Source organism: Saccopteryx bilineata, chromosome 2, assembly GCF_036850765.1.
Source record: "Saccopteryx bilineata isolate mSacBil1 chromosome 2, mSacBil1_pri_phased_curated, whole genome shotgun sequence".
NCBI classification, from domain to species: Eukaryota; Metazoa; Chordata; class Mammalia; order Chiroptera; family Emballonuridae; genus Saccopteryx; species Saccopteryx bilineata.
The window spans coordinates 169,468,427-169,487,315 of NC_089491.1; the positions used below are offsets into that span (position 1 = coordinate 169,468,427).

General features: G+C 44.6%; 1 protein-coding gene across 2 annotated transcripts in view; it reads left to right on the forward strand.

Annotated features, from left to right (window-relative positions):
• The window catches only part of BAZ2A (bromodomain adjacent to zinc finger domain 2A), a 46,071-nt gene that overhangs the window by 13,501 nt on the left and 13,681 nt on the right, over nucleotides 1-18,889 (forward strand). For both annotated transcript variants that reach the window (XM_066258378.1, XM_066258379.1), the window contains exons 3-11: nucleotides 8,857-8,991; nucleotides 10,940-11,533; nucleotides 12,414-12,599; nucleotides 13,214-13,432; nucleotides 13,911-14,363; nucleotides 14,505-14,565; nucleotides 16,123-16,231; nucleotides 16,394-16,495; nucleotides 17,378-17,588. In XM_066258378.1, coding sequence (XP_066114475.1) covers nucleotides 8,857-8,991; nucleotides 10,940-11,533; nucleotides 12,414-12,599; nucleotides 13,214-13,432; nucleotides 13,911-14,363; nucleotides 14,505-14,565; nucleotides 16,123-16,231; nucleotides 16,394-16,495; nucleotides 17,378-17,588 — 2,070 coding nt within the window. The remainder of the gene's footprint in view (nucleotides 1-8,856; nucleotides 8,992-10,939; nucleotides 11,534-12,413; nucleotides 12,600-13,213; nucleotides 13,433-13,910; nucleotides 14,364-14,504; nucleotides 14,566-16,122; nucleotides 16,232-16,393; nucleotides 16,496-17,377; nucleotides 17,589-18,889) is intronic.

The following is an 18,889-nucleotide window of genomic DNA, read 5'->3' on the forward strand; positions in this document are numbered from 1 at the left end:
CCGGGTGGATCCCGGTCGGGCGCATGCGGGAGTCTGTCTGACTGTCTCTCCCTGTTCCCAGCTTCAGAAAAATGAAAAAACAAAACAAAACAAAACAAAACAAAAAAAAACCATGAGGGCTTTTTTCCAGCAATTGAGAGAGGGACAGTCAGGAAGGGAGAGAGATGAGAAGCATTAACTTGTGGCATTTTGTTTGTTCATTGATTGCTTTCTCATATGTGCCTTGAGGGAGTAGGCTACAGAGACTCCTTGTCCAAGCCAGTGTGACCTTGGGCTCAAACCAGCAACCATGGGGTCATGACTATGATCCCACACTCAAGCCAGCGACTTTGGGGTTTTGAACCTGGGTCCTCAGCATCCCAGGCCAATGCTCTGTCCACTGTGCCACCACCTTGCCAGGCAAAATATGAAGGTTTTTAAGAGACAGGTAATCTTACTACTTTGGTTCCTGGGATTAGAGACTTTATAACCTGCCTCACCAAACAGGATTTCAAGCCTGCCTGCTCAGCTCAGGTTTTTGGAAGGATGGGGATATCTTCTTGTAAGAAAGGATGAAGTCCTTACCTGTTTGAGCTGAATTTCTGAGAATCAGAGCTGAAAAAGAGAAATAACCTTGTTACAATCCCTGGATTGTGGTTTTTAGTGTCCTGCAATTTCAGAGGCATTTCTAGTCCTCTGATAGTCAAGTGACCAGAGCTATGACAATATCTAGCCTAGATTTTTGTTGTTACAGGGACAGAGACAGGGAGAGGGACAGACAGGAAGGGAGAGAGATGAGTAGCATCAATTTTTTGTTGCAGCACCTTAGTTGTTCATTGATTGATTTCTCATATGTGCCTTGACCAGGGCTACAACAGAGCAAGTGACCCCTTGCTCAAGGCAGTGACCTTGGGCTCAAGCTGGTGAGCCTTGCTTAAACCAGATGAGCCCTCCCTCAAGCCAACAACCTCAGGGTTTAAAATCTTGGTCCTCTGCGTCCCAGCCTGAGGCTCTATCCACTGCGCCACCTCGTGGTCAGGCTAGCCTATATTGTTAAATGGTTCCTTTATTCAGTTAAAAATTTTTTAGTTTTTTTTTCTTCCCATTTTAGAGAGAGGAGAGAGAGAGAGAGAGAGAGAGAGAGGTGGAGGAGCAGGAAGCATCAACTCCCCTATGTGCCTTGACTAGGCAAACCCAGAGTTTTAAACTGGTGACCTCAGCATTCCAGGTCAACACTTTTTATCCACTGCCCACCACAGACCAGGCCAGTCAACAAATATTTTAAAACCTATTCTGTGCCTTGAGTATTCAAATAAATCAAGCAGGATGTTTTACTAATTTAGAGTTTAAATTTATTGCCTTTTTACATTTTCAGTACTTCCCTGTTTTCTTGCCTTATTTTCTACAAGGTACTGCTGTATAAAATAATCAAGATTTGGGGCCTTTGTTCCCTCTAGAAATTGTTATCTCTGTGAAGAATGAAACTGAATTATTGGTTCTCTGAGAACAGTAGGAGCAAAAACCACAATCTTTATTGGATGAGTAAGCTGGTAGAAAAGATCTATTCATTCTTCAATCAATGGGTCCAACAAATACATATTTCTTTTGGTTCTTTTATGTACTTAGCACTAAGTTAGGTGCTGGAGACCCAATGGTAAAACTTAGTATCTGATTTATGCTGTAGAATGTACATAGTTTAGACGAAATCAGGACAGAGAACAGTCATCTCTGTTCTTCTGAATAGCCTGGACATGACAGTTGTCTTTGAGTAGTGCCCCACCCCCCTTGGTATAATCTTCCTTTCATCATCTTGCTCCTGCCTTGCTCTCCTGACTAGGAAAGGAGGATAAGGAAAGAACATTTTGAGGGAATGAGCCTCAGTCAATACATGCTGTAGTCTTTGCATCAAAGTTTGAAGGGAAGATTGTTACTAGGGCTGTAAAAATGGGCTATGTTGAATGGGGAAGAAAGCATGTCAGTTTTTTCTTTCATGTGTGTGAGAGACAGGGACAGGAAGGGAGACATGAGAAGCATCAGCTCATACTTGTGGTGCTTTTGCTTTGTATTGTTTGCTTTCCATACGTGCCTTGACGGGGGCTGGGGGGGGCTTCCAGCTGAGCCAGTGACCATTTGCTCAAGCCAGCGACCTTGGGCTTAAGCCAGCAACTTTGGGCTTTAAGCAACCAATCTCTGGACTCAAGCCAGTGACCATGGGATCATATCGATGACCTCATGTTCAAACCAGTGACCCCGTGCTCAAGCTGGTGAGCCTGCACTCAAGCCAGTGGAGTTTAGAACCTGGGACCTCAGTGTCCCAGATCTGCACTCTATCCAGTGCCACCACCAGCCAGGTGAAAACCTGTCAATTTTGTGACGTGGCACTTGAAACTCAGTATTGGAAAAAGGAAGACAGGTTAGCCAGGGAAGGGGGTTTTAATTTTCATTTTTTTTCCAGGGAAGGAGTTTTTATTTATTTATTTTTTTGTATTTTTCTGAAGTTGGAAACGGGGAGGTAGTCAGACTCCCGCATGCGCCCTACTGGGATCCACCTGGCATACCCACCAGGGGGCGATGCTCTGCCCATCTAGGGCGTCGCTCTGTTGTAACCAGAGCCATTCTAGCGCCTGAGGCAGAGGCCATAGAGCCATCCTCAGCGCCCGGGCCAACTTTGCTCCAATGGAGCCTTGGCTGTGGGAGGGGAAGAGAGAGACAGAGAGGAAGGAGAGGGGGAGGGGTGGAGAAGCAGATGGGCACTTCTCCTGTGTGCCCTGGCCGGGAATCTAACTCAGGACTCCTGCACGCCAGGCCGACGCTCTACCACTGAGCCAACCGGCCAGGGCTTCAGAGAAGGAGTTTTTAGATACAAAAGTTGAAGCATTCTTATTTGCAGCACAGGAACTGGGAATATTGAAAACTTTTGGAACCTCCCTGGGGTGTGGGATAGGAATGGGGAATGCGGCAGCTTTTACATGGGAGCAGGGATTTTCATCCTTGGCACTACTGATATGCTGGGCCAGGTGATTCTTTGTTGTGGGCTGTTTTGTGTATTTCAGGGTCATTAGGAGCACCCTCAGCTTCTATTTACTGGCTGCCAGTAGCATATACTTTTTGTCATTACTAAATATTCCCCCAGGGGGCAGAATCGCCCATGTTGGGAACTACTATATTAGAGTCTGGTGGGTAGATCCAGAGATGTATACCTTTAAGAAATATTCTTCATAACATTCACAATTATGAAGCTAAAACATAGTGGTGTGATTTACTTACTATACAGCATAATTTGCATTTGCTGTTTAGTAAAGATAAATATTTGAAATCTCTCCCCACCTCTTCAAAAAAGAAAAAAAAAAGGAATTAGAAACCTATGTGTGGAATTTTGGTATACTGTATGGAAAGAGTGAACTAAAGAGCTTTTTAGGGACTGCCAAAGTGTTTGGCTGGATGATTTTAATATGTCTGGCCTTTCTGTGGGTAGCTTTTAGAGATCTGAGGGTTAGGATTGGTCAGGGCGCCTGCAACAGTGTTGAAGTCTAATATTTATTTCAACACTGCATTGTCAGCCTTTTTCTGTTAAAACCATGTCACAGGTCCACAGAGTGATAACTCCTCAGTTGTAACTGAGAGAAAGCAGCCTGTTTAGCTATATGGTAAGGGTTTTACTGCTTCAAGCTTAAGGGGCACCATCCTATAACTTGTATAAATGAAGCATAGAGTCTCTTAAGAGATCTATTTACATACTGCTGGGACTGGGCTGGGTGCTGGCCTGACTGTATGTACTTTTTCTGGTCATGAGAGCTGCCTGCTATTCTTGGGATTGGGCACTGACTTATTTCTTTTTTTATTTGGCCAAAATCCTATTAGTTCAAAGGGAGACACTCTCCTTTGCTTTACTGTTGTCCTTAACTATGTAGTTCTAGATGGCAAGGCATAACTTTACTTTCAGGCTTTATTGTGAAATGCATCTTGGGTAGGAAAGTTAAAAGGAAGTAACCCTGGCTTATTGCTTGAGAGGAGCTGTCCACATTTTCTTTGCATTTCCATACTGTGATCCCATATTTAAGTGACATTCAATATTAAGAATCAGGGCCTTGGCCAGTTAGTTCAGTCAGTTTAGAGCGTTATTCCAAAACAACAAGGTTGCAGGTTTGATCTCAGTCAGAGCTCACAGGAAGCAACCAATGAATGCACAACTAAGTAGAACAACAAATGAATGTTTTCCTCTCTCTTTCTCTCCCTTCTTTGTCTCTAAAATCAATAAAAAAATGAAATCAAGAGTTGAGTTGCCTTATAAGGATGTCTGGCTGGGTAATGGTTTAAATTATATTTTGACCTGGTTATCTTCTCTTTTTTTATTTTATTTTTTATTTAGAGAGAGGAGAGACAGGGACAAATAGGAACGGAGAGAGATGAGAAGCATCAACTGGTTGTGGTTCTTTAGTTGTTCATTGATTGCTTTCCCATATGTGCCTCCACCAGGGGTTTCCAGCTGAGCCAGTGACCTTGGGATCATATCTGTGATCTCACGCTCAAGCCAACAACCCTGCGCTCAAGCTGGTGAGCCCACATTCAAGCTGGATGAGTTTGTTCTCAAGCCAGCAACCTTGGGGATTTGAACCTGTGTCTGACACTCTATCCACTGCGCCACTGCCTGGTCAGGCGATCTGATTATCTTTCTTTAAAACTAACTTTTTTTTTTTATAATGATTTAAAAATTTTTATTTATTCATTTTTAGAGAGGAGAGAGAGGGAGAGAAAGAGACAGAGAGGGAGAGAGAGGAGAGAGAGACAGAGAGAGAGAAGGGGGGAGGAGCTGGAAGCATCAACTCCCATATGTGCCTTGACCAGGCAAGCCCAGGGTTTCGAACCGGGGACCTCAGCATTTCCAGGTCAACGCTTTATCCACTGAGCCACCACAGGTCAGGCAAAACTAACTTTTTTTAAAAATTGATTTTAGTGAGAGAGGAAGTAGGGGGGGGAGAGAGAGAGAGAGAGAGAGATAGATAGGAATATCAATCTGTCCCACTATGTTCCCTGACTGGGAATTGAAACAGCAACTGCTGTGCTTCAGGATAATTCTCTAACCAACCAAGCTATCTGGCCAGGGCAACAGCTAACATTTTTTGAGTGCTTGTTGGGTAACAGACAATGTGTTAGGTTCTTTATATAGACTTTCTCATTTAATCCTTATAAGCCCTGGAGGTGAGTATTGAAGTTCTTACTAATGATGAAACTGATGCTCAGCAACATTAAGTGATTTGTCCAGGGTTACACAACTAGTGGTAATGGAGCTGGTACTTGAACCTAGAGTCCACTGGGTTGTGCTGATCTCACTGCATAGCACAAAAACTATTTTATGATTCCATGAGGCCTCTTGTAAATGAAGTGATTTGTTCCTAATGACCCTTCAGTGGAGGCTAGTAGAGAAACAGACCTCAGGCACTAGATAACTTCCCATTTATTTATTTTACTTATCCGATTTTTGTGAGCCATGCATTTATTCTTATTAATATATAATTTATGAAACAGGAGATGCTGTGCTCTCCCAGAGTAGCAGAGGAGAAAATCAGTAGGTTCTTCATGGATTCAAATAGAAAATGGAAAAATGTACTGTGACCTATCACTGACTGGGAGGATATAGTCCAGAGAAGGTATTTGTGTCACAGAAACACCAGGGGAGCTGTGGTTGTACATAAAACTGGGGAGGAAATAATGGGGGTCAGAGGAGATTGGCTGTCCAGGCATAGCATTTCTAGGACTTCTGAAATAAATAACTAAATATCCTCTTTGGTCTATGATGTAAGCTTTGGAAGAAACCTAACCTAGAGAATTAGGGAATGAACTTTCTTCCTTTTATTTTTCATTTCGGAGTCATTAATCTCATGATGTTTATTTTTTAGATCCCTTCCTGCTGAGGAGTGGCCTTTAAGTATACAGACATCCTGGAGAATCCTGAGATCTTTTTCTTTAGAGACCCAGTTCTTAATTGAAAGCAGATTTAGATTTGCTGCTTATTTTAGAGTGGAGATAGGAAAATAAGTCAATCCTAAAATCTTTTCCCCCTTACATCAACAAAATGCAAATTGCTTTTATTTTAAAAAATTTTAGTTAAAATTGATAAAAGTCAAACTTTTGTCAATTTTATTAATTATGGTATTAAGCCTGGAAAATCTCATAGCTATCATGCTATATTCTATATAGGGTTCATATTTCATGCTCAGAATTGTATTAAATTCATTTGTTACACAGTGGTGTCTAATTTGCATTATCTAGCGTATTCAGGAACATAACTCTTCTAAACCTCCAGTACTGGTCATATATATTCTTAACCAATTTATTCATGTTTTTTACTTTTATTTTTTTTACTTTATTTTTTATTTTTTTAAGACTTTATTCATTTTAGAGAGGGGGGAGAGAGAGAGAGAGAGAGAGAGAGAGAGAGAGAGAGAATATGATTGGAGGAGCAGCAGGAAGCATCAACTCCCATATGTGCCTTAACCAGGCAAGCCCAGGGTTTTGAACCAGCGACCTCAGTGTTCCAGGTCAAAGCTTCATCCACTGTGCCACCACAGGTCAGGTGAAAAACTTAATTTTGATCAAGGACTTTACTAGTAGTATGTCACCTCATATTCAGGAGAGAATGAAAAGCTTTTTAACCTTACTATCTCCCAGTGAGTCATTGCACTTTACAGATATAAATATCCAGCTATTCTCTCCATGACCTTTTATGTTTAAGCCACAAAACCGCAACATTATGAACCATAGTAGATATGAGAGAGTAATACAGTGTGTCCATAAAGTCATGGTGCACTTTTGACTGGTCACAGGAAAGCAACAAAAGACGATAGAAATGTGAAATCTGCACCAAATAACAGGAAAACTCTCCCAGTTTCATACCTATTCAGTGCAGTTCGATGTGGGCTCACGCACAGATTTTTTAGGGCTCCTTAAGTAGCTATCCCATAGAGCCTCTACAGACTCGTCACTGACTGATGGCCTACCAGAACCGGGTTTCTCCACCAAACTGCTGGTTTCCTTCAACTGCTTATCCCACTGAGTAATGTTATTCCTATGTGGTGGTGCTTCGTTATAAATGCACTGATATTCACGTTGCACTTTGGTCACAGATTCTAATTTAGCGAGCCACAGAACACACTGAACTTTCCTCTGTACCGTCCACATCTCGACTGGCATGGCCCCAGTGGGCTGCTCCGCTGTATACACGGTGTTACGTCATCTGCGCATGCATACATGCTGCCACATCATCCTACAGAAACTGGGAGGGTTTTCCTTTTATTTTGGTGTAGATTTCACATTTCTATCATCTTTTGTTGCTTTCCTGTGACCGGTCAAAAGTGTACCATGGGCCCTGGCCAGTTGGCTCAGCGGTAGAGTATCGGCCTGGCGTGCGGGGGACCCGGGTTCGATTCCCGGCCAGGGCACATAGGAGAAGCGCCCATTTGCTTCTCCACCCCCCCTCCTTCCTCTCTGTCTCTCTCTTCCCCTCCTGCAGCCAAGGCTCCATTGGAGCAAAGATGGCCCAGGCGCTGGGGATGGCTCCTTGGTCTCTGCCCCAGGCGCTAGAGTGGCTCTGGTCGAGGCAGAGCGACGCCCCGGAGGGGCAGAGCATCGCCCCCTGGTGGGCAGAGCGTTGCCCCTGGTGGGCGTGCCGGGTGGATCCCGGTCGGGCGCATGCGGGAGTCTGTCTGACTGTCTCTCCCCGTTTCCAGCTTCAGAAAAATACAAAAAAAAAAAAAAAAGTGTACCATGACTTTATGGACACACTGTATTCCCTGATTCATCCTCTTATTTCCACCTCTCACACTTTTTCTGAGCTGTATTCTTGGAGAGTATGGACTTTTCTGTGGGAAAAAGTAGCAGTATTGACCCTGGCCGTTTGGCTCAGTGGATAAAGCATCGGCTTGGTGTATGGATGTTCTGGGTTCAATTCTGTGTGGTTAGGGCACATAAAAGAAGTGACCATCTGCTTTTCTCTGCCTCTCTCTCCACCTCCTTTCCCTCTTCCCCTCCTGCAGCCAGTTGGCTCAATTGGTTTGAACAGTGGCCCACGTACTAAAGATAGTGGGTCCAAGCATCAGCTTTAGATGCTAAAAATAGCTTCATTGATTTGAGCATCGATCCCAGACGGGTTGCTGGGTTGATCCCAGTTGGGGCGCATGTGGGAGTCTGTCTCACTATCTTTCCTCTCACTTACAAAAAAAAAAAGTAGCAGTATTGCTTGATGATTTTAGTTTTGCCATTATGGTCACGTTTCCTGATTCTTCTTTCCAAATCCCTTTACTATGGTAACAATATTATTTTCTTCAGATATCTAGGGCTATGGATAGAATAACTTGGAAATTGTTTAACTCAAGTATAATAAAATAAAGCAGGATATATATCAAATATGCTTTTCAGCCAATACCTCCATTTCCATGGCTTCCTATCGAAGAGATGGCTTTGAGAACCTTCTGTGGGATTCTGTCCTTACCTTGCAGAGGAAAAAAAGCAAAGGCTGGAGAATGTTATATGTCACAATAGGGGTGTAATATTTAACATAGAAGGGTAATAACTTGCACTAGGAGTTAAAAGTGTGGGGCTAACACAAGAGGAGGACTCCTGCAGGCTTGTGTGATTTTTCTCACTCTTTTTATCTGTACAGGGCTGACTTTAAAAGACTATTTCTGCAGGGTCATTGCCCAGGTTAAGAGTATGTTTCTTCCTCCTTTTTCTGTTTTCCAACCTCTACTCTCCCCCTCATACTTATGTAGGAAAGGGTAAGAAGATAGAGGGGAGGGGGCATTCCTTCTAGAAAATTCCAGGTGACATAACTTTGTTTAACCACCAGTATTTTTTTCCCTCTTCTCTCCCCTCCTACAGAAATGGAGGCCAACGACCATTTTAACTTTACTGGCCTTCCCCCTGCACCTGCTGCCTCAGGACTGAAACCCTCTCCCTCAGGGGAGGGCCTCTACACTAACGGGTCTCCCATGAACTTCCCCCAGCAAGGGAAAAGTGAGTGTGAGGGCCACATACCGGGGGGGGGGGGGGGGGGGGGGGGGGGAGGGGGGGAGTGGGCATATTCCTTTAGAGCAGGTTGATGGGATAGGTTTGGCTCCCCTCTGGGCTAGCCAGCTCACAAACAGCTGTGTCCCAGGGGGAGAGGAAGGGAATCGTCAGAATTCCAGCTGCTGGACAGAAGTCAAGCTTCTAATAATAAGCTCTAGGGGGTTATGGATGCAACACTTTTTAGTCTTGATTTAAGGTTGGAAGGGATTAGAAAAACATACCGGCTTTCCGGCTTTTTCATCTTAGCCTGCTCTTCTGTCAGCCCTGTTCCCTGGCTACTGCCAGAAAGTGGTGAGGTGGCTAATGCTTCTGATAACCTGGTTGAACACATGAGAGAGATAAAGGTCCTACCCTCTGAGAAATTGTATTTAGAGGTTGAAGAAGCCACCCCTAGGACTGGGATGTGTGTGGAGGATTGGGTGAAGGTTAGGATGTGTTGCATTTTAATTTGTACAACAGAAAAGAAGGCAGATACATGTGCCACCTCCTGACCTTGAGGATGGAAGATAGGGACAGGGAGTTTTTAATGCTTACTTACCTAGTTCCCCAGAGAGTAACATCCAATTCTTGACAGACATGTTGTTGCCAGGGTCAGGTCTTTTCCTGGATTTGACTTATCAGTTGCTCTGAATCATGACTCTGCCAAGTACCTCACTAATCTTGCCTGGGTTTCAGGTATTTTATACTTGGAAACAGAGAGAAGCCCAGATGCTTCTCTCCTTCCTTGCAGCAGAAAAATACCATCATAAGCTTATACTTCCCACCTCTCCCTTCTGTCCTCCACGAGGGGTTGCAGGTGAATAGAGGCTCATTTATTTCACTGGAGGACTCCCTCCCCTTTCAGCTTCCTTAGAGCTTGGTTTCTTTTATTTGACTGTCCTGCAGTCTAGAGGGTGCCATTGCTGTTGAGAACAGAAGTCTGCAGTACTAATCATGCAGAGATTTCCCACCCCAATGCCCTGCATATTACACTCTAGTGCCTATGGGTAAGGGCCAATCCCAGTCTTTTGAGCTGGGATCTTGCTTTTTTTTTTTTTTTTTTTTTTTTTTTTTTACAGAGACAGAGATAGACAGGGGCAGACAGACAGGAACGGAGAGAGATGAGAAGCATCAATCATCAGTTTCTGGTTGCGTGATGCGACTTCTTAGTTGTTCATTGATTGCTTTCTCACATGTGCCTTGACCGTGGGCCTTCAGCAGACCGAGTAACCCCCTGTTGGAGCCAGCGACCTTGGGTCCAAGCTGGTGAGCTCTTTGCTCAAGCCAGATGAGCCCACGCTCAAGCTGGTGACCTCGGGGTCTCGAACCTGGGTCCTTCCGCATCCCAGTCCGACGCTCTATCCACTGCACCACCACCTGGTCAGGCTGAGCTGGGATCTTGCTTTGTGGTGACTACAATTCTATTCTTAGCCCAGCACAAAGTGCTGGATCTGCATGTGCCTGTGAGGTGGAAGCTGTCCCTTCTGGTGCCACTGTGGGGCCAAGCAGGCACTGGGGAAAAGAGGGGCCAGGATAATTCAGTCATGCCACTCCAGGGGAAAATTTCTCTAGGGTATGAGGATGGGAAAGAATGCAAGTTACTGTAGGGAGTCTGCAAACAGCTTCATTTAAACAAAATAAAAAGTCCTGAGCACCAGCAGTAGCCAGCTCTCTGCTGGTCACACCTGTGGTAGACCCAGCCCCCTACTCAGCAGCCTTAGTGGCAGTTGCTAAGCTTACATACATCTAGGAGCATCTGTGTTGGGTGTTCCCTGGAGACCAAAAAAGCTATAAATATAGCAGTGAGGGAATCCCCCTCCCTTTCACCTTCCCTTTTTCTAGTCCATGCTACTCTTTTGGTAGAGTGACTTGCATACATATCTGTAACTGACCTGTTTTCCTCCTTCTCTGCCAGGTTTGAATGGGGATGTGAATGTTAATGGCTTATCTACTGTATCTCACACTACTACTTCAGGGATTTTGAACTCTGCCCCCCACTCCTCCAGCACCTCACACCTCCATCACCCCAATGTGGCCTACGACTGTCTCTGGAACTACTCACAGTACCCATCTTCCAATCCTGGCAGCAACCTCAAGGACCCACCCCTTCTCTCCCAGTTCTCGGGGGGACAGTACCCACTCAACGGCATCCTTGGGGGCAGCCGGCAACCTTCATCCCCAAGTCACAACACTAACCTTCGGGCTGGGAGCCAAGAATTCTGGGCCAACGGTACCCAGAGTCCCATGGGGCTTAACTTTGACTCACAGGAACTGTATGATTCCTTTCCCGACCAGAATTTTGAGGTGATGCCCAATGGATCCCCTAGTTTTTTCACCTCCCCACAGACTTCTCCCATGTTGGGCTCCAACATCCAGACTTTTGCACCTGCCCAGGAGGTAGGCAGTGGTATCCATCCTGATGAGGAGACAGAAAAGGAGCTGACTTCAGTTGTGGCTGAGAATGGCACTGGCTTGGTAGGCAGCCTGGAGCTGGAAGAAGAGCAGCCAGGTACAGCTGGGCCTGTGAGCTGGGCTGGGACAGGGAAAACGGCTGTGGGGGCAGTGGCTCTTTGAGGTGAGGAAAACTTGTCTTTCCAGCTCTCTGCAGTGGAGGCTGATTTGCATGTTGGTGATTAGCAGAGCCCCAGTGGCTGGTGTTTTTGTGGCAGCAGCACCAGCTCGTGAGTGGGAGTGCAAATTATTTCAAGCTCATGCAGAGCTGCTGGCCTGGAGAGGGCAGGTGGGCGAGCCTGAAACAGCCCCAACAGACACTCTGCGTCAGGGCTTCTAAAACACAGGAAGGGATGGGGACATTAGCAGAGGGCATTGAGGCCAGTTTGACCTGTCTGTGGCAGGCCTAGACTGGCTGCTGAAGCGGCCTGAGCCCTAGTAGTGACTGGCACTTGAAGGAGGGAAGGAAGCAGGCAAAGCAAACCATTGCTTGTCTGCTCACAATTTTCCTTCCTTTTTTGTTGTTAGCTTTGGTACATGTGATCATTCCCTTCATCTTTTCCCTCTAAATAGATCAGTGCTTAGTTTGCTATTGATTCCAAGTATAAGGGTGACCACCCTGTAAAATCACAGGATGTTTCTTCTGTTTATCACCTGTTTCCACTGAGTGGAGTAAATAGCTGCGAACATGATGGGAGTCTTGTCTTGGGCCCCATACTCCTTTTCCCTCTCTTTACCTGCTGTAGGATTTTAGTAGTACTCAGTAAGTATTCTGCTTATAGAGAATATCTTGCTATGATTGGTATCCAACATAGACTGACACCTATAAATGTTGAAAGAATGAACATCCCTTTTGAAAAGATTGACTGCCTCCTATAGCTAAAGGAACCAGGAGAAGGCATTGATTTTGAATTTTGCTCTTTCCTGGTATTTCCTAGAACTGAAGATTTGTGGCTACAATGGTTCCATCCCTTCTGTGGAATCATTACACCAGGAAGTCTCAGTCTTGGTCCCTGACCCCACAGTGAGCTGCTTAGATGATCCTTCACATCTTCCTGATCAACTGGAAGACACTCCAATCCTCAGTGAAGTCTCTCTGGAGCCCTTTAACACCCTGGCACCAGGTGGGCTTGGAGGCTGACTCCCTTCAACTTAACCATGCAGAGAACAGCCAGCTTCTGTCATCTGGAAGAGAGAGTAAACTAGGGAAAGGACTTTGGAATCTGAGGCATTGAGGCCTCCAGATACTCCTGTGGCAGACCACAGTCTCATGCCACTGGTCTGCCTGGGCCTACTGTACTCAGAGCTGAATTGCTTCATTTCACACATTCTCTCCTAATGTTCCTTTGACCAAGAGCCCTGAGCTTAAATATTTCACTGAATAGGGACTTATTACCACACAGTTGGGCTGTTTGGGTGCTTACTAACTAGAAAGAAGACATTTGCTAGTGAACAGTTACCTTTTATCTCACTGAAATTTAAGAACAGCCTATTTTATGATAGATGTTAGAATTTGCATTGGTCATGGGTTGTTATAGGGTCCATGCTTTTTCCTTCATTTCCACTTCAAATTTTTATGATCCCTATTGCATAATGACTTCACTCTTTTATGAGAGTGCTGTAAAATTTCCCTAATTTATTATTAGAAAGAACCTTCATACTGTGGGAACTAGAATTAGATATATTCACACAAATATTTCTTAAATCTTGCTCTCTGATTATTCTACCCCCTGTGAAGAGGCAGTAAGCGGAGGACTCTATGGTATAGATGACACGGAGCTCATGGATGCAGAGGACAAGCTGCCTCTTGAGGACAGCCCTGTGATCTCTGCCCTTGATTGTCCTTCCCTCAATAATGCCACTGCCTTCAGTCTCCTGGCAGATGACAGTCAAACCTCAGCTTCTATCTTTGCCAACCCCACCTCTCCACCTGTCCTTGGGGAGTCTGTCCTGCAAGGTAAGTGAGGAGATGTGGGACAAAGAAAGTCCTTGACCTGGGAAAAGGTGAGCGGACATGCTCCATAGTTAGGATACTAGGCATGGGAGATCTATGAAAGCACCTTGCTGGCAGCTGAGCAGACTATGGGATAGTGTGTGGTGGGACTAAAGAAGGCACAGGCAGCTCTACTCTGACTTCTGTCCTGTGCCCAAAAGGACTTGTGAGACTTGGAGTTTGCATGAAAAGGAAGCCAGAGGCCTTACTGGCTCCAGGTAATATAAGACATTTCTTCACACAGTGACAGCAGCAGCATTTTTGCCCTTTAACCTTCAGGAGCGGTTGGGGAAGACTGCCAGAGACTAATTCTCTTTTACCAACTCTAGGGAAAAGTCCTTGAAGTAACCCTGTTTATCTTAGTCCAGGTTTGACTGAGTAGATTCTCTTGTTTTATGAAATACCATTTTTCTTTTACTCATCTTGTCCTTTTGGATTCTAGATAACAGCTTTGACCTGAATAATGGTAGTGATGCAGAACAGGAAGAAATGGAGACTCGGGCTTCAGACTTCCCGCCACCTCTGACTGAGTCAGCCCCTGACCAGTCATGCACTCTTCAGCTCCATCCAGCAACCTCACCAGTAGTCTCTCCCCCAGCAATCTCCCCGGTGCTTTCTCCAGCAATCTCTCCGGGAATCTCTCCAGAAGTCTCCCCGGCAGTTTCCCCAGCAGCCTTCCCAACAGTCTCTCCAGCTTCCTCACCAGCCTTCCCACCAACCTCTTCAGAAATTTCCTTGAGGGCCTCCCCAGTGACCTACCCCAAAGCATGCACTGCAGCTTCCCCTGCAGCTGTCTTCCCAACAGCCTCCCCAGCAAATAAGGATGTCTGCACCTTTCCCGACACTACTGCTGACCTGGAAGAGATCGCTGGAGAAGGAGTCACTACTTCTGCTGGTGAGTGTACAGATCTGGTTCCACTCCTAGCTGGTTCCAGGAAGTTTCTGTTCCATGTGGTATTTAGCCCTTCCCCACTGGCCTGTTGTTTCAGTATTTGCTTGAATTCTTAATTTAGGTATCCCCTATTTTTCTCCCAAGGTGATGTCCTGAGAAGGCGAATTGCTACCCCAGAAGAAGTTCGTCTTCCCCTCCAACATGGGTAAATGCTCTAATTTGCTACATGCATTGACCTTGGAAAACTTAGTGAATGACTATAGGAAAAAGGAAAGGGAGCTCCTCACCTGAGATGGGGCGGAACAGGCTAGACAAGACAGTTATCTGCAATGATAATGTTTCTTACGAGATTCCTGGGTTTTCCTTCTCTCGTAGTCTGCCTCCCCTCACCTGTTCTTTCCTTTTTCTTATTTTTTATTGGTTTTAGAGAGAGAGAGACGTCAGTTTGTTGTTTCACCTATATATGCATTTGTTAGTTGATTTCTTTTATGTGCCCTGACTGGGGATTGAACCCGCGACCTTGGCGTATGGGGATGAGGCTCTAACAAACTGAGCAACCCGGCCAGGACCTCCCCTCACCTATTCTTTCCTCCTGTTGTGGCCACTCAGTTTTTTTTTCTTTCTTTTAATTAATTAATTAATTAATTTTGTGACAGAGAGTCAGAGAGAGGGACAGACAGGAAGGGAGAGAGATGAGAAGCATCAATTCTTCGTTGTGGCATCTTAGTTGTTCACTGATTGCTTTCTCATATGTGCCTTGACTGGGGGGCTACAGCAGACTGAATGAGCCAGCGACCTTGGGCTCAAACTGGTGAGCTTTTGCTCAAACCAGATGAGCCTGTACTCAAGCTGGTGACCTCGGGGTCTTGAACCTGGATCCTCTGCGTCCCAATCCCATGCTCTATCCACTGCGCAACCACCCAATCAGGCGCCACTCAGTTTTTTTACTCAGGGTGCTACAGCTATTGTTTCCAAACCTAGCTGGTGGTGACCCTAGGGCTCAGGTATTCAAATTAGCTGACTTGTCCTAGATGCTTAGAGAGCAGGTAGCAGAATGGGGAGTGGCTTAGTCCCAATGAATTGGGATTTTTTTTTTTTAATGCTCTTCAGAGAGGTAAGGGCAGGAACAGGATATGACCAGAATAAATAACCATCTAACACCAGGGGCCTTGTAAGAATCAATGCATTCCTGATCTTCCCCACCCCTGCCCCTCTAGGCTACTTGTGGTCACCAAGTCTGAGTTCTGCTTAAAGTTTTGTGAGAAAGATAAGATTTAGTCTTAGAATAATCTGTTGTTCAGAACACAGAGTTCTTTACTAAACCCTGGTCTGCGGAGTTATTTCATGGAGTCAGCAGTGAGTTTTCTCTTCCTTTTGCTTCCCCAGCCCCCACCCTCTGTCATTTCTGCCTTTATTCCCTTAGGTCTTTATCCTCTTTACTGGAAACTCACTAATTGCCCTGAATGGCATAGGTGATGGGGGTTTCTGGCTGCCCTTATCTGACTTTGTGCAAAGGGAGGGGTGGAAGCTTTCTGGGCTTGTGCAGTTCAGTGTCTTGCTTTCCCCAGAGGCCCTGAGGGGTTTGTGGAGCTCAGGCCTGCTGTCTAGCTTAGCTTCTGTCTCATGCTGTGTTTGCATCTACCTGCAGTTTTAGTGAAAAAGAAGTGGAGAGGGTCATCTGCTCATTGGGCTTGGCTCCTGGGTGACTTGAGTGTGGGTAGGGGTGTGACGTGGCGGCAGGGCACGTGTGCTTCTTTGGCAGGTGGCGGAGAGAGGTGCGCATCAAGAAGGGCAGCTACCGATGGCAGGGGGAGACCTGGTATTACGGCCCTTGTGGGAAGAGGATGAAACAGTTCCCAGAAGTGATAAAGGTAATTTAGCTTTCATGGACTTTTTAAGGGAAGTACAGGCTTTTCTTGGGTTCAGTGGCAACAGTCTGACATTGTCTACTCTGGGGCTGTTCTCATGCTATTGCTGGCCAAAAGCTTGGTATGGGCTATGACTTCATTAATGCCACTTTATCTCCTTTTTAGTACCTAAACCGCAATGTGGTGCACAGCGTTCGCCGTGAGCACTTCAGCTTCAGTCCTCGTATGCCTGTTGGAGATTTCTTTGAAGAGAGAGACACACCAGAGGTGCAGACCCAAGGGTTAAATTATGCTTTGTCCCTGAGAAAGGGTTGGTGGAAAAGCTGTAGCTTGCTTCCTTTGTAGAGTTTGGATGTTCTGGGGCAGGGAGTCCCCAAACTTTTTACACAGGAGGCCAGTTCACTGTCCCTCAGACCATTGGAGGGCTGGACTATAAAAAATACTATGAACAAATCCCTGTGCACACTGCACATATCTTATTTTAAAATAAAAAAACAAAACGGGAACAAATACAGTATTTAAAATAAAGAACAAGTAAATTTAAATCAACAAACTGGCCAGTATTTCAATGGGAACTATGGGCCTGCTTTTGGCTAATGAGATGGTCAATGTGCTCCTCTCACTGACCACCAATGAAAGAGTGCCCCTTCTGGAAGTGTGGCGGGGGCTGGATAAATGGCCTCAGGGGGCCGCAGTTTGGGGACCCCTGTTCTGGGGTATTGAATGGTTTAGAGCAGTGATAGTCAACCTGGTCCCTATCGCCCACTAGTGGGCGTTCTAGCTTTCATGGTGGGCGGTAGCGGAGCAACCAAAGTATAAATAAAAAGATAGATTTAACTACATTAAGTTGTTTTATAAAGATTTATTCTGCCAAATTTAGCGAAAATCCAACATAAAGTACTTGGTAAGTAATTATTATTATATGCTTTAATTTGCTATAACTCTGCTTTATAAATTTTATAAAATAAAGTTACTTACTTACTTTATAAATCACCATTACTATGGAACCGGTGGGCAGTTAGAAAATTTTACTACTAACAGATACAGAAGTAGGCGGTAGGTATAAAAAGGTTGACTACCCCTGATTTAGAGGGCTGGGTGGCTTGCACTGGTTCCCTCCCATTATAACAGTCTTCTTCATTACCTTAGGGCTTGCAATGGATACAACTGTCAGCAGAGGAGATCCCGTCTAGAATTCAGGCAATTACTGGAAAACGGGGCCGACCTCGAAACACTGAAAAGGCCAAGACCAAGGAAGTTCCCAAAGTGAAACGGGGCCGAGGTCGGCCACCCAAAGTTAAAATCACTGAGCTGTTGAATAAGACAGATACCCGCCTCCTAAAGAAATTGGAGGCCCAAGGTACAGTGATGTTTCTCTTTTTTTTTTCCGATTACAGTTGACATTCAGTATTATTTTGTTGGGTTCAGTGTTCAGCACAGTGGTTAGACCAATGGTTCTCAAACTTATTGTTGGAGCACATTTAAAATCCTACAAATAATTATAGGCACACTATATACAAATTTCTGAGAAATATGTTATTAATAATTAAGTCAAATATTAAAGAAAAAAAATAAAGTTCAAGCATGCTTTTATGATAATTAAATGAAATAAATATGACAAAATTAAAGTTATTCTGACATTAAAAAACATTTTTATGTTACATTTTTTATTATGCTTTTTAAAATTCATAAAAAAGAGGGGTTAAAAAATAAAATAATGACAAATTATCTTTCTCTATATATAGCTACATTCTTAGTAAGATTAAGTAAATTTGGCAGGTCCCAGCACGAATGTGTTTTTTCATTCTTGTGTTTATGAGGAACATGAGCCTGATGTGTTCTTGTGATTTATTTCTTCAATATTTGGGCATATATTTGAAAGGCCGAAACTCACATTTTCTCGTCAATACATTGAAGAATTCCTCTCTTTTTATTCTTAATTGTGTTGAGTGCAGAAAACCCCCACCATACATATCATCGTAACTTTAAACCAAACAAAGGATAGAAGAAACTTGCCTCCAGTCTTTCCGGGGAACATGGGGGGTAGTGTAAACAGTCTAGCACCACAGCTTAACAGCCTTTTGCAACCTAATCAGGCAAGTGAGGTGAGGGGTTGGTCAGACTGTCAGCTTACAGCCAATTCTCCACATTCTGTCCCCCAAAAATCTAAGCTCCAAAAACCCTGTTGGTTTTTTGGTCCCCAACAGGCACATATTTCTCTGGAATACCATAGGGTACACCTGGAAATCTTCTAGGGCACACCAGTGTGCCCTGGCACACACTTTGAGAACCACTAGTTTAGACAGTTAACAATTTATGAAGTGATCTTCCCAATAATTCTAGTACCCACGTGGCATCATACACAGTTATTACAATATTCCCTGTGCCAGCAATTTTCAACATTTTTCATCTCATGGCACACATAAATTATGTACTAAAATTCTGCAGCACACCAAAAGCATAGTTTTTATAGACCTGACAAAAAATAAATAGGTATAATTTTGATTCATTCACACTGAAGAGCTATGGTTGTGTTGGCTGTTGTCATTTTTTATTTGACAGTTTAAGAGAAAAGAGGTCAGTGCCCCTGAGTAAATAATCAGGCGCTGCATGTTTAAAATTTTTTTGCAGTACACCAGTTGAAAATCGCTGCCCTGTGCT